The following is a 16,112-nucleotide window of genomic DNA, read 5'->3' as shown; positions in this document are numbered from 1 at the left end:
TGAACCTGTGCTGTTGACTGTTTGACAGTGTATTTTGTGTGCTACAGGTGAGAGGCCATATAAATGCACTCACTGTGGAAAGGCCTTCAACCAAAAGGTGGTGCTGCAGACACACATGGTGCGACATACAGGGGAGAAACCTCACATGTGCTTGCTTTGTCCTGCCTCTTTCTCCCAAAAAGGAAACCTTCATTCGCATGTTCAGAGAGTTCACTCACAGGTAACACCCTCTGCATTACCTGTCACGTGTTCATCGGATTGTCTTTGTAACACACATTGTATGTGTGTGTTGATAGAGAGTAGGGTGACCATACGTGCCATTTTCCCAGGACCCAGACCAGGATTTGCCCAGGATTTTCCCAGGACCCTGGCCAGGATTTCTATATTGCCTAAAATATCTAGGTTTTGGCTTTGTTTGCGTGTGCAGACCGATCGGTGTATGACATCAAAATACCATACAGACGGTTATGCTTTCGAAACGCTCTCGAGGTACTTTGATGTCAAACACTGATCGGTCTGAGCCGCACTGCTTTTAAGTCGAACACACCTGTACGCGTAATTGCATCGCTTTGTCCATAGATCCCACCTTCTCACACGCCATGATTGGTCCATTATGTACAATGCTTGCATGTTATTGGTCAAACTACTTTTCGATCATTACCTTCAGCAAGCATGAAAACAGGAAAACAAAGCCAAAACAAATCCTGGCCAGGACGCGTCCTGGGAAAATGGCACGTATGGTCACCCTAGTAGAGAGTATTTATAATCAATTGTCATTCAAATTAACAATCAAATAAACAAATAATAGTTCATATTAATGCCACAAAAAATATGGAGAACTCCAAATATCATGTCTTCATAGTAGGGCTGCAGTGATACTTGTATCCATAAGGATAAAGGGCTTTCTACTGTACACACAACACAATAATACAAAATTATTACATTTGTATCTTGGCATGAGCAGATACAAAAAATATTTAAAAAATTATAAAATAATAATAATAATAAACATTGGAGCAGCACAACATTAATAGCATTAGTAATGACTCTAAAGGGGGGAAAAAATGGCTATTAGAACTTCCACTTTTTTGTTGTAGTTGTCATTATCTAATACCTTTGTTGTTAATTTCCTTTAGTTACTTGCTACTTTCTGCTATCGTTCTGTCTTTCTATCGCCATGATTAATCCATTTGGAGCTGTAGTCCCACCCATTCAGAGTTACATTATGGACTGAATGAACCATTAAAGTCAAAACTCATTCAAGATGGTCCTCGAGGGTCACGCTATGAATTTTTGGATTATGCGCTTTTGTTAATTGGTTCCCCATTCACTGTGGGAGAAACGGTGGGGGCCAACACTGTCAAACTCCGGCGGCTGCAGAGCTTGGCCAATCTCGGAATACTAGTCTGGTTATCTCAAGACCCAAACTCTCAGCACTCCCAAGCCCAGTGGCTGCCACACCAGAGCATCTTCACGTCACAGCTGCTGATCCAGAGCCTCTTCACTTCATGGCTGCCGCTCCAGAGACTCGTCTCGTCATGAAATGGCCGCCACTCCAGATCCTTGTCAAGACATGGCTGCCATTCCAGAGTCTCATTCCATCATGGCTGCCAGCTCGGAGCCTCTCCACAAGATGGCCGCCAGTTCAGAGCCTCCAGTTGTCATGGCCACCACGCCAGAGCCTCCAGCCATCATGGATGTGACAGCACAGTCTTCAGCCGTCACGGATGCCACTCCTGTGTTCCCGGTCATCGTGAAAGTTGCATTTGAAGACATGTAGGCGTTTTGGGCCTTTGGGGCTGATCTCCAGTTTGGCGGACCCACTGCAGGTTTCGGCCAGAGCAGCTGGTATCCCAAGGGCCTCAGCACTGGTTGTCACAGAGGCTGTTCCCCTATCCTCAGTGCTCCCTGTAATGGTGGTAGCCATCTTGTGTGTTTGGGCTACACACTGCTCTGTTACTCCTCCTCATCTCTCCCCCTGTTCCGCCTCCGCTTCACCACCCTCCTGGACTCTCTTTCCAAGGAATTCTATTTATTTTTGTTTTTTATAGTAAATATATTCTTGTGGGTCTATTCTTGTACATGAGCATTATTTTAGGGAGGTTTATCACAAAGTGTTCAAATGGCCATGGTCCCGACTGGTGGGTTACTGCCACTTCAGTGCAGCCAGCCACTTTCAGCTCCGAATTTAACACGTCCCATATCACTTCATAAAACGTCTATCATGTAAAAGAATAAAGTATACAAATTAACAGATGCACAATGGAAAAAATATATATATTATTCCCGGAGCTAGAATGGAAGGAGAGCAAAACACATAAATCTGCCATATAAATCAGTGGTTCCTGACAGTGGCCTGCCAGCCGCCAGGCAGCCAACCACCGGCAGGTCATGTTACCTGCCAGAATAAGACTGCCAGCCGCCACCAATCACCAATCACGTGACTTGCCAGTGGCTGGTGCTGTCAGTCAGTTAGGTGTTGAACCCCTAATGACAAAAACACGGCCAGTTGCCAATCGCGTAAGTTCCAGGGCTTCACCTCCTTCGGCCATCTTACACACAGCTGACTGACTGCTTGCACCAACAGGAGGGGTTGTGTTACTCTATTTAAAAAATTATAAAATAATAATAATAAACATTGGAGCAGCACAACATTAATAGCATTAGTAATGACTCTAAAGGGGGGAAAAAAATGGCTATTAGAACTTCCACTTTTTTGTTGTAGTTGTCATTATCTAATACCTTTGTTGTTAATTTCCTTTAGTTACTTGCTACTTTCTGCTATCGTTCTGTCTTTCTATCGCCATGATTAATCCATTTGGAGCTGTAGTCCCACCCATTCAGAGTTACATTATGGACTGAATGAACCATTAAAGTCAAAACTAATTCAAGATGGTCCTCGAGGGTCACGCTATGAATTTTTGGATTATGCGCTTTTGTTAATTGGTTCCCCATTCACTGTGGGAGAAACGGTGGGGGCCAACACTGTCAAACTCCGGCGGCTGCAGAGCTTGGCCAATCTCGGAATACTAGTCTGGTTATCTCAAGACCCAAACTCTCAGCACTCCCAAGCCCAGTGGCTGCCACACCAGAGCATCTTCACGTCACAGCTGCTGATCCAGAGCCTCTTCACTTCATGGCTGCCGCTCCAGAGACTCGTCTCGTCATGAAATGGCCGCCACTCCAGATCCTTGTCAAGACATGGCTGCCATTCCAGAGTCTCATTCCATCATGGCTGCCAGCTCGGAGCCTCTCCACAAGATGGCCGCCAGTTCAGAGCCTCCAGTTGTCATGGCCACCACGCCAGAGCCTCCAGCCATCATGGATGTGACAGCACAGTCTTCAGCCGTCACGGATGCCACTCCTGTGTTCCCGGTCATCGTGAAAGTTGCATTTGAAGACATGTAGGCGTTTTGGGCCTTTGGGGCTGATCTCCAGTTTGGCGGACCCACTGCAGGTTTCGGCCAGAGCAGCTGGTATCCCAAGGGCCTCAGCACTGGTTGTCACAGAGGCTGTTCCCATATCCTCAGTGCTCCCTGTAATGGTGGTAGCCATCTTGTGTGTTTGGGCTACACACTGCTCTGTTACTCCTCCTCATCTCTCCCCCTGTTCCGCCTCCGCTTCACCACCCTCCTGGACTCTCTTTCCAAGGAATTCTATTTATTTTTGTTTTTTATAGTAAATATATTCTTGTGGGTCTATTCTTGTACATGAGCATTATTTTAGGGAGGTTTATCACAAAGTGTTCAAATGGCCATGGTCCCGACTGGTGGGTTACTGCCACTTCAGTGCAGCCAGCCACTTTCAGCTCCGAATTTAACACGTTCCATATCACTTCATAAAACGTCTATCATGTAAAAGAATAAAGTATACAAATTAACAGATGCACAATGGAAAAAATATATATATTATTCCCGGAGCTAGAATGGAAGGAGAGCAAAACACATAAATCTGCCATATAAATCAGTGGTTCCTGACAGTGGCCTGCCAGCCGCCAGGCAGCCAACCACCGGCAGGTCATGTTACCTGCCAGAATAAGACTGCCAGCCGCCACCAATCACCAATCACGTGACTTGCCAGTGGCTGGTGCTGTCAGTCAGTTAGGTGTTGAACCCCTAATGACAAAAACACGGCCAGTTGCCAATCGCGTAAGTTCCAGGGCTTCACCTCCTTCGGCCATCTTACACACAGCTGACTGACTGCTTGCACCAACAGGAGGGGTTGTGTTACTCTCTACTCTGCACTCGACCTAATGGAATTCCTACACTTTCCATATTAGTTGAGACAATAAAAACGGTGCATACTGCAGGAACGGTATGACGTAAAATTGTAGTGGTTTTGACATTTTCAAATCGCGGTATACCTTAAAACTGGTAATCGGTGCATGCCTACCCTGGACGTGTTCAAGAACCTGTAAATGTCTTGGTGAAAGACATTCTACAGCAAGATCTGGCAAATCTGGTGCAGTCCATGAGGATGAGATGCACTGTAATACTTAAAGCAGCTGGTGGATACCGACTGCTACTTTTATATATACTTGCTACAATATTTGAACAAATGAGATGAATTTAATGAATATATAGTTGGGTAAAATCAATGGCAGTACTTTGTTACTCACTTGAATGCGTAATAAAACATGCAAGGGTGTCAGCAAAAGTACAGATACAATTTTACTGTACAGTTGCTTAAATGTCACATTTTTTACACCATATCAGACCATTTGCAGCACTGGGGGGCATACACCTCTGTATGAAATTTAGCACATTTTAAAGTTAAATGCATCAATTTGGTGCACTTTGAGAGTTCAAAATTAGTTCCAACCCATTTTTAGTGTCCAAATTGAACAGAGTAAAAAGTCTTTGCATTAAAGTCAAAGTGAACTCAGTTGTAATAATTTCTCCATGTTTCTCTTTTTTTTTCTCAGTATTTTCACCATCTAATGCTGGGCAAACAGGACAGCAACAAGCGCTACTGTGTAGCGCATTTTTGATTAAAAAAATATATTTTAAAAATTGCTCAGACCTGTTATAAACGCTTATATTTATAAGAAATGGCAAGCTGAATGGGATAAATCCATCTAGCTACTTATGACCACCCTCTGGAAAATGAATATTTTATCACAATTTCCAGTCACACACTGTAAATTGATTTGACATGCATGGTTGAATTCAGATTGAGATTATTCAGCCACACAAGAGCAACTCCTATTAAAACAGTCATTTTATTTGGGTTCTGAAACAAACTATACAAAATCAATCCTGTAGTTGGTGTAAAACGTTGTGCCCACTTTGAAAATCGATGGGATCATATTGTCGACACTCGCTGTCGAATAGGACATTCCAGACTAACCCATAGTTTTCTGTTGGCGGGTGAAGATCCTCCTTTATGTTCTTTATGCCAGAATCCATTATCTTTGAAGCATATTTTGATGGATTGTAATAGTTTAAAGTCTGTCATAAATCATTATTTTTCTGTTGACTTTTATGGAAATATCTTTAATGAAGTAAGGCCAGATTTAGTTTTAGAATTTTTATCTAAGATCACATTTAAAAACTTAATTTAACTTAAATAACCTCGTTCTCGCCATGAATATAGCCGAGGTAGTTTGCATGGTGTTAAATCATAAACAAACAAGCAATTTTAAAAAGTGCAATATACAACTGAAAAAGAACCCCAGTTCTTATACATGACAATACATACCATATGAAACATATCTAACCTAATTTTGTCTTAATTACAATGTGCAAAACCTTATTGTAAATGTATTATTCAAGGATAAATTGCCCGAGAAACCAGTGTAAGTATTAGATTTCATGCTTCCTGATAGTGGCACCTGGTTTTTTTTTTTTTTTTTTTTTTGAAGAAAGAAAGTCAGAGATAGAGAAAAAAATGTAGGACTCAGGCAGAGTCTATTTTTTTTTACTATTTCCCCCTATTTTTTTCTCACATTGCGATTCAGGGCTTCTGTACATTGGTCTGAACAATAACGGCAGACAAGCTGAATAAAAATGTAAATCCACTCTCTCACTGAGTTTGCCATGTTTTCATACAAAACAAAACCTATGCTGCATGTTGAGCCTCTGTGAGACCTGCTAATTTTGCTTAATGCAGCACAGTATTTACTGTCAGTTAAAAATACACTTTTAATTAAAATATGAAATGTGATACTAACCATTGGGAATTTTTCAAACCAGTAACTGTTTCATTTATTAAAAATTTAGTTAAATGCTGTAATCATCTGTCCACAAAATTATGAGAATGTGAAAATAATCCATAACTGGTGCCGGTTGTGTTCCCACATGGAATAAGAAAAAATTGTGCTGGGTTGCCAGAGTCTAGGTAATTCTTGGGTGATAGTGTTGCAATAATTACAGTGTTGGTTCATTTTAAATTGCCAAAATAATAATGTTGAATAGCTTGAAAATATTCAGAATATGTCTCTATTTCTGGAGTGTAGGTGCTTTTGTTAATGAAAAATCTCTGTTTTTAGGCAAGTGATGTTCCACTCTTCCCATGTATGGATTGTAGCTGTGTCTATAAAAAGCTTGGCAGCCTCAACGCTCACATCAGCAAAATGCACATATCAGTAATGGAAGTTGAGGAGCCAGCAACACAGGTGATTTCAGTCTGTTCAGTCTGTCTGAGATAAACTCATCTTACAGCTGACGTGCAGTAAAGGGGATACTCCACCCAAAAATGAAAATGTTCTCATCATTTACTCACCCTCATGCCGCCCAAGATGTATTTGACTTTCTTTCTTCTGTGGAGGATGAGTAAATGATGAGCGAATTTTTATTTTGGGGGTGGAATATTATTATATCCCCTTAGAAATTAGATGTGTGAAGCTTTGCTTAACTGTGCTTGACCTTGATCCAGAGGAATACAAAGATGTTAACTCGGGGTTAAATGGAGTGTGAAAAGCCTTTTGTTCACAGTCATCCTTACATAAGCAGCTTACCTGTAAAATATGATTCTGTTTTTGTTTTTTGTTTTCAGAAAGGAAATTCAAGGGTTGATCAGGGTGCAGTGGGATCAGAAGGGGCAGAGGGTGTGACAGATGTGATCCAACAGCTGCTGGAGCTGTCTGACCATGTGACGGCAGACAGTGCTCAAGCACCTCCCCCTGGGCAGCCCATAGGCACGGCAATCAACCAGGACATCCTACAGGTAACCAAGATCTATTTCAGTGAAAGAGAGTAAAAGTAGCATGAAACCTACTCAAGAGGGCATTTTAAATGACTGTAGATGAAGCCGCTACCTGGTTGAAGCAGATGCAAGATGTCAGTTGATCTCATTAGATAGCATAAAAGGCCTGATTCCATGGTGACAACAGGTCCATGTGTTCCTGTACTCTGCACAACACATGCCAGACATTCACATCACAGTTGACTGCTCCAGATTTTTTTACCCTTACTTTATGTCACGGATCTTGTTTTGGATGACAGTGTGAACATAGTAAATGTGACACATCTATTCTGTGATTCCTGGCTCAGATCATGCACCTGTACAATACATTCTACTAAAATCACTGACTTCATGAAAAATTTGGCCCCATTTTCATATCCTCCTACTCATAATTAACTGACCCATACCTCCAATGCACATCACCTTCACTGATATTTCCTCTTTTTTGTATCCTTAAACATTCCAAGCTAAGGTGCTTTATGCATGCAGGTTAGAAGTGTCGTCTGTTCAGATCAAAGTCTGATTATTAGTTTCATTTAAAAAGTCAAGTGAACAAGTCTATTGAATTTGAATGAGAAATCAGACCTTTTTACCTTTTTTACCTTTAAACCCCCCAAACCAAATGCATTTTTCCTCTTTTTTTTTTTTTTTTGAAGAAAGGGTATCAGGTTAACTGGTTTTCAACTTTCTACTCAAGAACAACTAAAACTGAGTTTATTCCAGTGTTCTGTTAATTTCTGCAAAAAACAGTTTGGCTCCTAAAAAATTGTAAGCGCAAAGCCCTGCGTTCCCTCTGATAATACGAGATTTTACTTTCTGTCTCCTCTTAAAAGATCACATTATAAGTTACTGCAAGTCATCATGCACAAGATCATTATCACATTATGCAGAAGTTACAGATCAATCCAGGCCAGCACACATCTACATTGGCCAGAGATTTTTGCTTACCACAAATCACTTTTATATCGATGGAATGAAATTGTTCTCTGTTGACACAAGCAAATATGTTCTCTGCTGGTGCCTTTATTGCAACATCAGCACAGTCGATTGGGGTTTCAGTTCAGTTCAGTGGGTTTTCCGATTGCAGTTCAGTAGTTTAAATGCCATCAGCTTAGGTTTGTTTATAATTATAAGTATATAATTCATTAAAAGGGCTAATAATTTATAATTAAATGAAGGCTAAAATCATTGTAGAAAATGGCCTTTTATTTATAAATTATGACAGTTTTTGATATAAAAATCCTATTCAAATTATGCGTGCACCTTAGGAAACAGTATAAAACAAATTAAAATGCAATTCATGACCCCTTTAACATTTGCTGTAATGAAATTTGATGTTTTCACAGCAAGCTCTGGAGAACAGTGGACTGACTGAGATTCCAGTTCAGCCTGAAACTCAGAGCAGCTCAGAAAAACTTCAGCCAGACACAGCTGCCCCGACTGCCACTTCAACAAATGATGGACCAGTCCCCTCAAAAATACTTATGACTGACACTGTTGTAAAAAAGGAGAAAAGAAGCATTATCAAAAAGCCTCCACAGATGCTAGGTATGCTTTACAGGCCTGGAACACTTTCGTTTATTTGTCCTCTACTAAATGGATAAATGAGAGTTGCCACAGCTTGATCTGAAAAGTTAAAATAGGATGGTTCCCATTTAACCCAAAATTTGCTGCAAAGTTGTTTATAGGGCATTGTAAAAAATTAGAAAGTTTAGAATGCACAAATAAATGTTTTTTAACAGTGAATCCAGATAAGTTTCAGTAGGATTTCAGTAAAATAAACATTCGGATTTTTGTTTTTTAAAAGAAGGTGTTTGTTTTATTTCTCATATCATTTTAGATAACTGGTATCAATCTCAGACAGTTTTTTTTTTATAGTTACCTGTAACGGTTACCTGTAACCTGTAATAGTTACCAAAAAAGATTCAAAAGCTAGAATCAAAAGATTCTAAATATCTTAGAATTATTTCATACGACTTATGTTTATATTCTCTCTGACGAACAGACCAAGCGGCAACCTCCCCCTCTCTCTCGTAAAGTTCTGCATAATTAAGGGCGTGGCCACTTGAGTGACAGGTGGATTGCCGCTGCTGTCACCACCGTCGAGCTAGGTGGGTGTGGCTTCAGCAACCTGCTCCCGCCTCTTTGCCCATTTTCGATTATATGGGAGTGACGCGCGGTGACGCGCTGCCAAGATGGCGACGGCCGCCTCCGCCCAATTTTGAGCTTCAAAAACGCTCTTCGGAAATCTATGGGTGACGTCACGGACACTACATCCATGTTTTCATACAGTCTATGGAACAGACCCATACTGGAGGCACTTTTCACTGATAATGTGGTCTCAGACTTTAGGATCCAGCTCCATTAGTATTCACAATTATATAGCAGATATGATATTTGTGTTTGTTTTTAGGCACCATCAGGCAGGAGAATGGTGTGAGGTGGCACGGCTGTCCATACTGCTCCAAAGAGTTCAAGAAACCCAGCGATCTGGTCCGTCATATCCGTATTCACACTCATGAAAAACCCTACAAGTGCAAGCAGTGCTTCCGTGCCTTTGCAGTCAAGAGCACCCTGACTGCCCACATGAAGATCCACACAGGCATTAAAGCTTTTGTGTGTCAGTACTGCATGAAATGTTTCTCCACATCTGGGAGCATGAAGGTCCATCAGCGTCTCCACACTGGTAAGAACATCACTCTTTCTGTTACATACACATACTTTGTCCAAGAGTTCCTAGATCAGGGGTGTCCAATCCTTCACTGTATTGCAGAGTTTACCTCCACTACTGTACACCTAAGCCGTTTTTCAATACCAAGTTCGCAAAATTCGTACTTGCGTCCTTGGTAGTTCAGGCTTGGCAAGTCCGACTCGGGAGTGCGAACTCCTGAGGATGGGATGACACATGTCCAGTAATCCTGCAAATGGAATTGCACCATACTTGATAATGTCACTCAGCTCGCCTTGGCTACTCCGGTTATCCTCACTGTACTGTATGTATATTAACAATTAGACGAAATATGATATCAAAAACCACTGCCTCTTTTCATTTTAATTTAAACATATTATTAGCCACAAAAGTGTAGTTCAGGCAACGTATACATATTTTGGTTACTTTCACTATATATATACTTAACAAAAAAAATATAAAACACAACCCTCTTTTCATTTTCATTAAAAAAATATAAACATATTAATTAATATGTGGTTCAGGCAATATGTGCATATCTTCACTGTATGTATGTGTATAATAAAATGAAATATGACAAAGCACAACTCTGCCTCTTTTTGTTAAAGGTCAGTTTTAATGAACAATAATAGCCATAAAAGTATAAGAGGCTTATATAATAGGAAATAAAGACAAAAGCATACAATTCAGTCAAACGTATGCTACAAAGTCAGCGCTCTACTATGGTAAAGTTAAATAAATATATAAAGTTATGAAACATAACTTTGTGCTCAGCCAAAACGATATGACCTGGAGCAAAATAGATTCATGAGACCAAAGATTGCCTGTTAGATATAAAACAAATTATATTAACCACAAATAATTTTAACCACTTCAGAGACATCACAGCCAGCAGCAAATGTCAGAAGGACTAGCTGAGGTGAGGCTGCTCTCGGCGGGATACATGAGCACTGAGCGCCTGGTGATCGCCTGGAGCTCACATCTCCTAAATCGGCGAAGCAAATTTTCAATTAGACGCTATCTTTATAAATAAACCATAGATTTGAGTTTTAGACAACTACATTCTCACCTGAAAAACTCTTAAAACTACATTTCATGACACTACATTAGGGGGAAGTTGTGGCCTAATGGTTAGAGAGTCGGACTCGTAACCCAAAGGTTGCGGGTTCGAGTCTCGTACCGGCAGGGATTGTAGGTGGGGGGAGTGAATGTACAGCGCTCTCTTCCACCTTCAATACCACGACTGAGGTGCCCTTGAGCAAGGCACCGAACCCCCAACTGCTCCCCGGGTGCCGCAGCATAAATGGCTGCCCACTGCTCCGGGTGTGTGTTCACGGTGTGTGTGTTCACTGCTGTGTGTGTGCACTTTGGATGGGTTAAATGCAGAGCACTAATTCCATGTATGGGTCACCATACTTGGCCACGTCACGTCACTTTTTTTTTTTATTAATTTTTTTTTTTACGCTTGCTGGTTGGTGTGAAATGCATTCTGGGGTACCTGGCGGCCTCAAGTTCGCACAAGTCACCTCTTGATGCATCCTCAATAAAAGGGGTGCAGCAAGAACACATCTGGGGATTTGGACTGTACTTGGCTAGATGTGAAATTTGAATTGGAACATTATTGGGCAATGACTGATGACGTTTCACAAGTCCACAAGAACACAAGTGCAGACAAAAACGCATATTGAAAAACGGCTCTAGAGTTAGAAGAACTAGAAGTTTCTAGTTATCCTGAAGACATTGATTAACTTGTTCTGGTGTGGTTAATTAGGACTGGAGCTAAACTCTGCTAAAAGTTGGCCCTCAAGGAATAAATGCATATTGTGATTAATAACGTCTTATCAACGCATGAATGTGCAAATATTAAAATGTTTTATATTTACTGTGTTATTACCATGTTAGTACTACATTACTTGACCTTTTTTTTTAATTAAAAGAAAATTTCTTTAAAATTTCAAATTATCCATGTACTCTACAGCAACTATTGTGATGCAAGATTTTTTTTCTTTCAATTTGTGTGAGAAATTTTATTTTAACACATAATTATGCAGGGTGTGAATTACGGGAGGTTTGATCCCCCCCTGATGGATGTCAAAACTAGATGTGGGGTGGGGGGGGATAGAAAGTAGCCTATGCATAATATGAAGATTTACTTGTTAAATATAAAGATGCATGGCTCTGACTGATTTTAAACTGTAATAATAATAATTTCAACTTGGCAGCCCCTGAAATGGATCATCTCGTTCATTCAAGGGCGTGCATTTATTACTTGGACGGAGCAAGAACACTTTCTTAAATTCATGTGCAGATTCGAGTAATAAAGTTCACCCTCTTTAACTTTATGCTGTTTTGAATTTGTTAAAATAACCATAATATTAACAGCAACACTGAAATACGAGTGCGCGGTTTATCTGTCCGTCAGATGCGCATTAAAGTTGCATGTGTTACTAAAACAAACACTGCTTGTTTTCTTTCACCTCATTGGCTGGTCGAAAGAAAAATAGATTACTTTCAAGTTTTTACTTACAAATGAAGATAAGATAAAGGTGTAAATAATATCGGGGGAAGAAAAAATATATTAACGACTAGACTCGAGCAAGAGAGATGATTTATTTTTCCCGAATATCTGCACGATTGCAAATGTGATATTGATTTTTTTTTTAATAAACAATGTTTTGATATTGTGTAACATTTTAGACACATTATTGTCAATATTTGTCTGTTTGTGTGCAAGTTCGCTAACGAAAGCAGAACTGTTGTGCGTTTCATTACTGTTCCGGTGTTTCGTTACTGAATGAATCCATGTTTTTTTTAAACGAATCGATTGAGCTAATGATTCAGTGAGCCATTTATAAATAGAGTCACTTTTCTTTCACAAAAAGAGTATATACTTTAAGGGCATAGTATAAGTAGGCGAATTGGGATGCAGCAACTGGCTTTGCTTCTGAATGAATTAGCTGTTTGAACTAATCGGTTGAATGAATGACTGAATGGCTCACTCATTAAAACAGCGATTTGCCGCCACCTACTGGCTCTTTTAGTTTTATATTTGGAGTAGAATATTATAAGTTATATAATACAGTATATTTTTGTTTTTGTATGTTGAATCAAAATATTTATTTTCTTTACAATGTCTATTCAGTGCTTTTCTAATTTAACACAATAATGACTTTAAATGATCTTTAATAATGATTTTAATCGGCACATGATGTGCTGATTAATTAATCTAATTCTTTGAGATTAATTTGATTAATTAATCAGCACATTGTGTAATTAATTAGATTAAAACATTTTTAAAAAAATACACAATAAAATTTGCCCCCGGAAGCCTAATTTGGAAGTGGTTTGAAAGTGAATAATGCATAAGTAAAACCTTGAAGACACTGTTCAGACTGTGAACTTTGGACTTTGGACTAAAACAGCCCACATTAATGAAACCTACAAATTCTTTTTCTAATAAATAAAAAAATATTACTGAACTTTCACTTTACATTCCTGTGGATTTAGTGCATTTAAATTGTTTATTTGTTATGTCAGTTACATGTTGTCTGTTTATAATGCATTTGTATGTGCTTATTCATGTTTATCAGTAAAATACAGTGCTAAAATTACTTAAGAGATTCAGGAAAGAAGCTAAATATATTTTTCAAAAGTATTTATGACAAATCTAACTCGTGAAAAAATTATATGTAAAAAAAAAAAGTGTATTTTGATAGTCTTGACATTTCCAAAATTGCCCAAATGCAACAGTAGGGTTAATGGGGGAAAATGGCTATACAAAGAGAAAAAGAAACATGATGTCTAACACTTCCTCAACCGGTGCCAGATCAAGATGTGAAAACAAATGAAGGAGTAAATCTGCACAGTCTTTCATTTGCAAAAAAAAAATATATATATACATATATATATATATATATTGACTTGACATGTTTATCTGCCTCTCCTTAGGTTTACGGCCGTTCCCTTGTCCTCACTGCGAGAAGTTCTTCCGTACATCAGGCCACAGGAAAACGCATGTCACCTCACACTTTAAGAGTATACACCATAAAAAACACAAATACCCTCGAAAAACTCACAAAACCAGAGTGTCCAGGAGCAATCTGCCTTTGCCTGATATACCTCTCCAGGAGCCAATACTCATCACAGACATGGGTACGGAAGATCATCAACAAAGTGTTTCCATGCACCTTTACAGTACAACAGTACCTGAGCTTGTAGTTCCGCACATACTATATAATTATATTCAGTCTAAATCAGGGTCAGAAATTAACCAAGCCACAGAAGCAAAATGCCACGGAAAGTGACAAAAATGCCCCAAATATTTGAAAAGTTGGGGGGCAAAAATCCCTGAAGAGAATCTCTCAATGTTATCAACCTTTTGGCATACAGTATTTCTTTATATTCCGTTCTAAGTTTTCAAGTTTAGTTTGTTTGAAATACTGTCCATCAGGAAAGCTGTTCTTATTGGATGGGATTGTAGGTCATTCTGAAGATATGCACATAAATATGAGCAGTAGTTTATCTGTTTTTAGCTGTAAATATCTGTTTGCAGCACAGCACAAATCACATCAACACAAGCATGCTTGTGTACTGTGTGGTACAATTTAAGTTAAACTTGTCATGTTTTACTAATTTTAAAAGTCTTACCCAAAGCATCTTATAATTTTTCTCTTTTTTTATATGATGTGTGTTTTATTAATCATATTTTATTAACGGTTTTCTATGAGATCCTTACATGTTCTATGTCAGTTTCATAGTGTAGTGTCATCCATTATTGGTAGGGCTGGTCAATATGTCAGAATATTTCAGACTATTTTCATCCTTGCAATATTTTAACAACATTTTTGCAAATGTATATTAATATTAGCCTTAATCATAGATTATTTTACATTTACATTTAGTCATTTAGCAGACGCTTTTATCCAAAGCGACCTACAAATGAGGACAATAAAAGCAATGCATAAATATGAGCAGTAGTTTATCTGTTTTTAGATGTAAATATCTGTTTGCAGCACAGCACAAATCACATCAACACAAGCATGCTTGTGTACTGTGTGGTACAATTTAAGTTAAACTTGTCATGTTTTACAAATTTTAAAAGTCTTACCCAAAGCATCTTATAATTTTTCTCTTTTTTTATATGATGTGTTTTATTAATCATATTTTATGACACACCCATTTCAGTTAAATCAATTTATTTATTTATTTTATTTAGTTATTTAGCAGACGCTTTTATCCAAAGCGACCTACAAATGAGGACAATAAAAGCAATCAAATGCAAGTGCTATAACAAGTCTCAGTTAGCTTAACGCAGTACACATAGCAAGGTTTTTTTTTCAATTATATAATAAATAAAAAGAAAACGGATAGAATAGAAAAAAAATAGAGCAAGCTAGTGTTGGGAATTAGAATAGAGAGTGCTAGAGTTAGAGGGTCAAATAAAGATTTTATCAGTAATAAAATCTCTGAGCTCCTTCCAGCACCACTTGCATGCAATGAATTATATAAAAATGATGAAGTGTGTTATGCTGTGGTATCTGTTGGGGAGCGATTTTATAGTCATTTTGTATTTGTTGTGTTTGTTCTCAGGTATGAGCTGGCTCAACAGCTGCAACAGCAGCAGAGCTCAAATGACATGCAGCCCTCCACAGCTGTGGTTGGCGCAGGGACCCAGAGCATGCTTGAGGTGGTGGGAGACGGCCAACAGGTGGCACTGGGGGAAGATGCTCTGCAAGAAACAGGTGAGAGGGACACAAGATCTTTTCTCTAACAATATTTTTTTCCTTACAAAACAACTGATTGGTTATTGACGAACATGAACTGGGACCCTGACACTGAGAGGCTAGTGAGACCGGAGGTCATGTTTGTTTCAGGGGTGTTTTGGCAATGCCTCCTCCAAAAATGAATGAGAAATAATTCACAGTACAAAATGTTTAGCAGTTCTAGTGCAAGACACAATATAATCATCGGTTCTACCACCACTCATTTGCTATTACGATTATTTGTGTATAGATTAATCAATCCACACTAGAATATGAATTCACATCATATCCTCTGAGCATTAAATTACTTTTTATTTAACAAAATCAGCCAAAACATTAAAATAAATCAATCCATTTTTGTAGTTAATGCATTATTGCATGCAGTTGATTTTAAGATAAGAAAAAAGTGTATGGGTTCATGAAACAATTTGTAAAACCAATTTGATGTACTGCTTAAATATAGACACCAGACAAAT

The 16,112-nt window shown here is 38.8% G+C and overlaps 1 protein-coding gene across 1 annotated transcript in view; it reads left to right on the top strand.

Annotated features, from left to right (window-relative positions):
- Nucleotides 1–16,112, top strand: part of znf236 (zinc finger protein 236) — a 63,752-nt gene that overhangs the window by 12,957 nt on the left and 34,683 nt on the right. Inside the window, exons 6-12 of the mRNA XM_016524802.1 lie at nucleotides 48–220; nucleotides 6,491–6,616; nucleotides 6,997–7,167; nucleotides 8,532–8,733; nucleotides 9,599–9,871; nucleotides 13,823–14,057; nucleotides 15,464–15,615. Of these exons, the coding sequence (XP_016380288.1) occupies nucleotides 48–220; nucleotides 6,491–6,616; nucleotides 6,997–7,167; nucleotides 8,532–8,733; nucleotides 9,599–9,871; nucleotides 13,823–14,057; nucleotides 15,464–15,615 (1,332 nt within the window). The remainder of the gene's footprint in view (nucleotides 1–47; nucleotides 221–6,490; nucleotides 6,617–6,996; nucleotides 7,168–8,531; nucleotides 8,734–9,598; nucleotides 9,872–13,822; nucleotides 14,058–15,463; nucleotides 15,616–16,112) is intronic.

The sequence above is a fragment of the Sinocyclocheilus rhinocerous genome, unplaced genomic scaffold, assembly GCF_001515625.1.
Source record: "Sinocyclocheilus rhinocerous isolate Xijiao unplaced genomic scaffold, SAMN03320098_v1.1 scaffold1535, whole genome shotgun sequence".
Classification (NCBI taxonomy): Eukaryota; Metazoa; Chordata; class Actinopteri; order Cypriniformes; family Cyprinidae; genus Sinocyclocheilus; species Sinocyclocheilus rhinocerous.
Note: the sequence above shows the minus strand (reverse complement) of the source record. Positions and strands in the feature narration are given on the sequence as shown.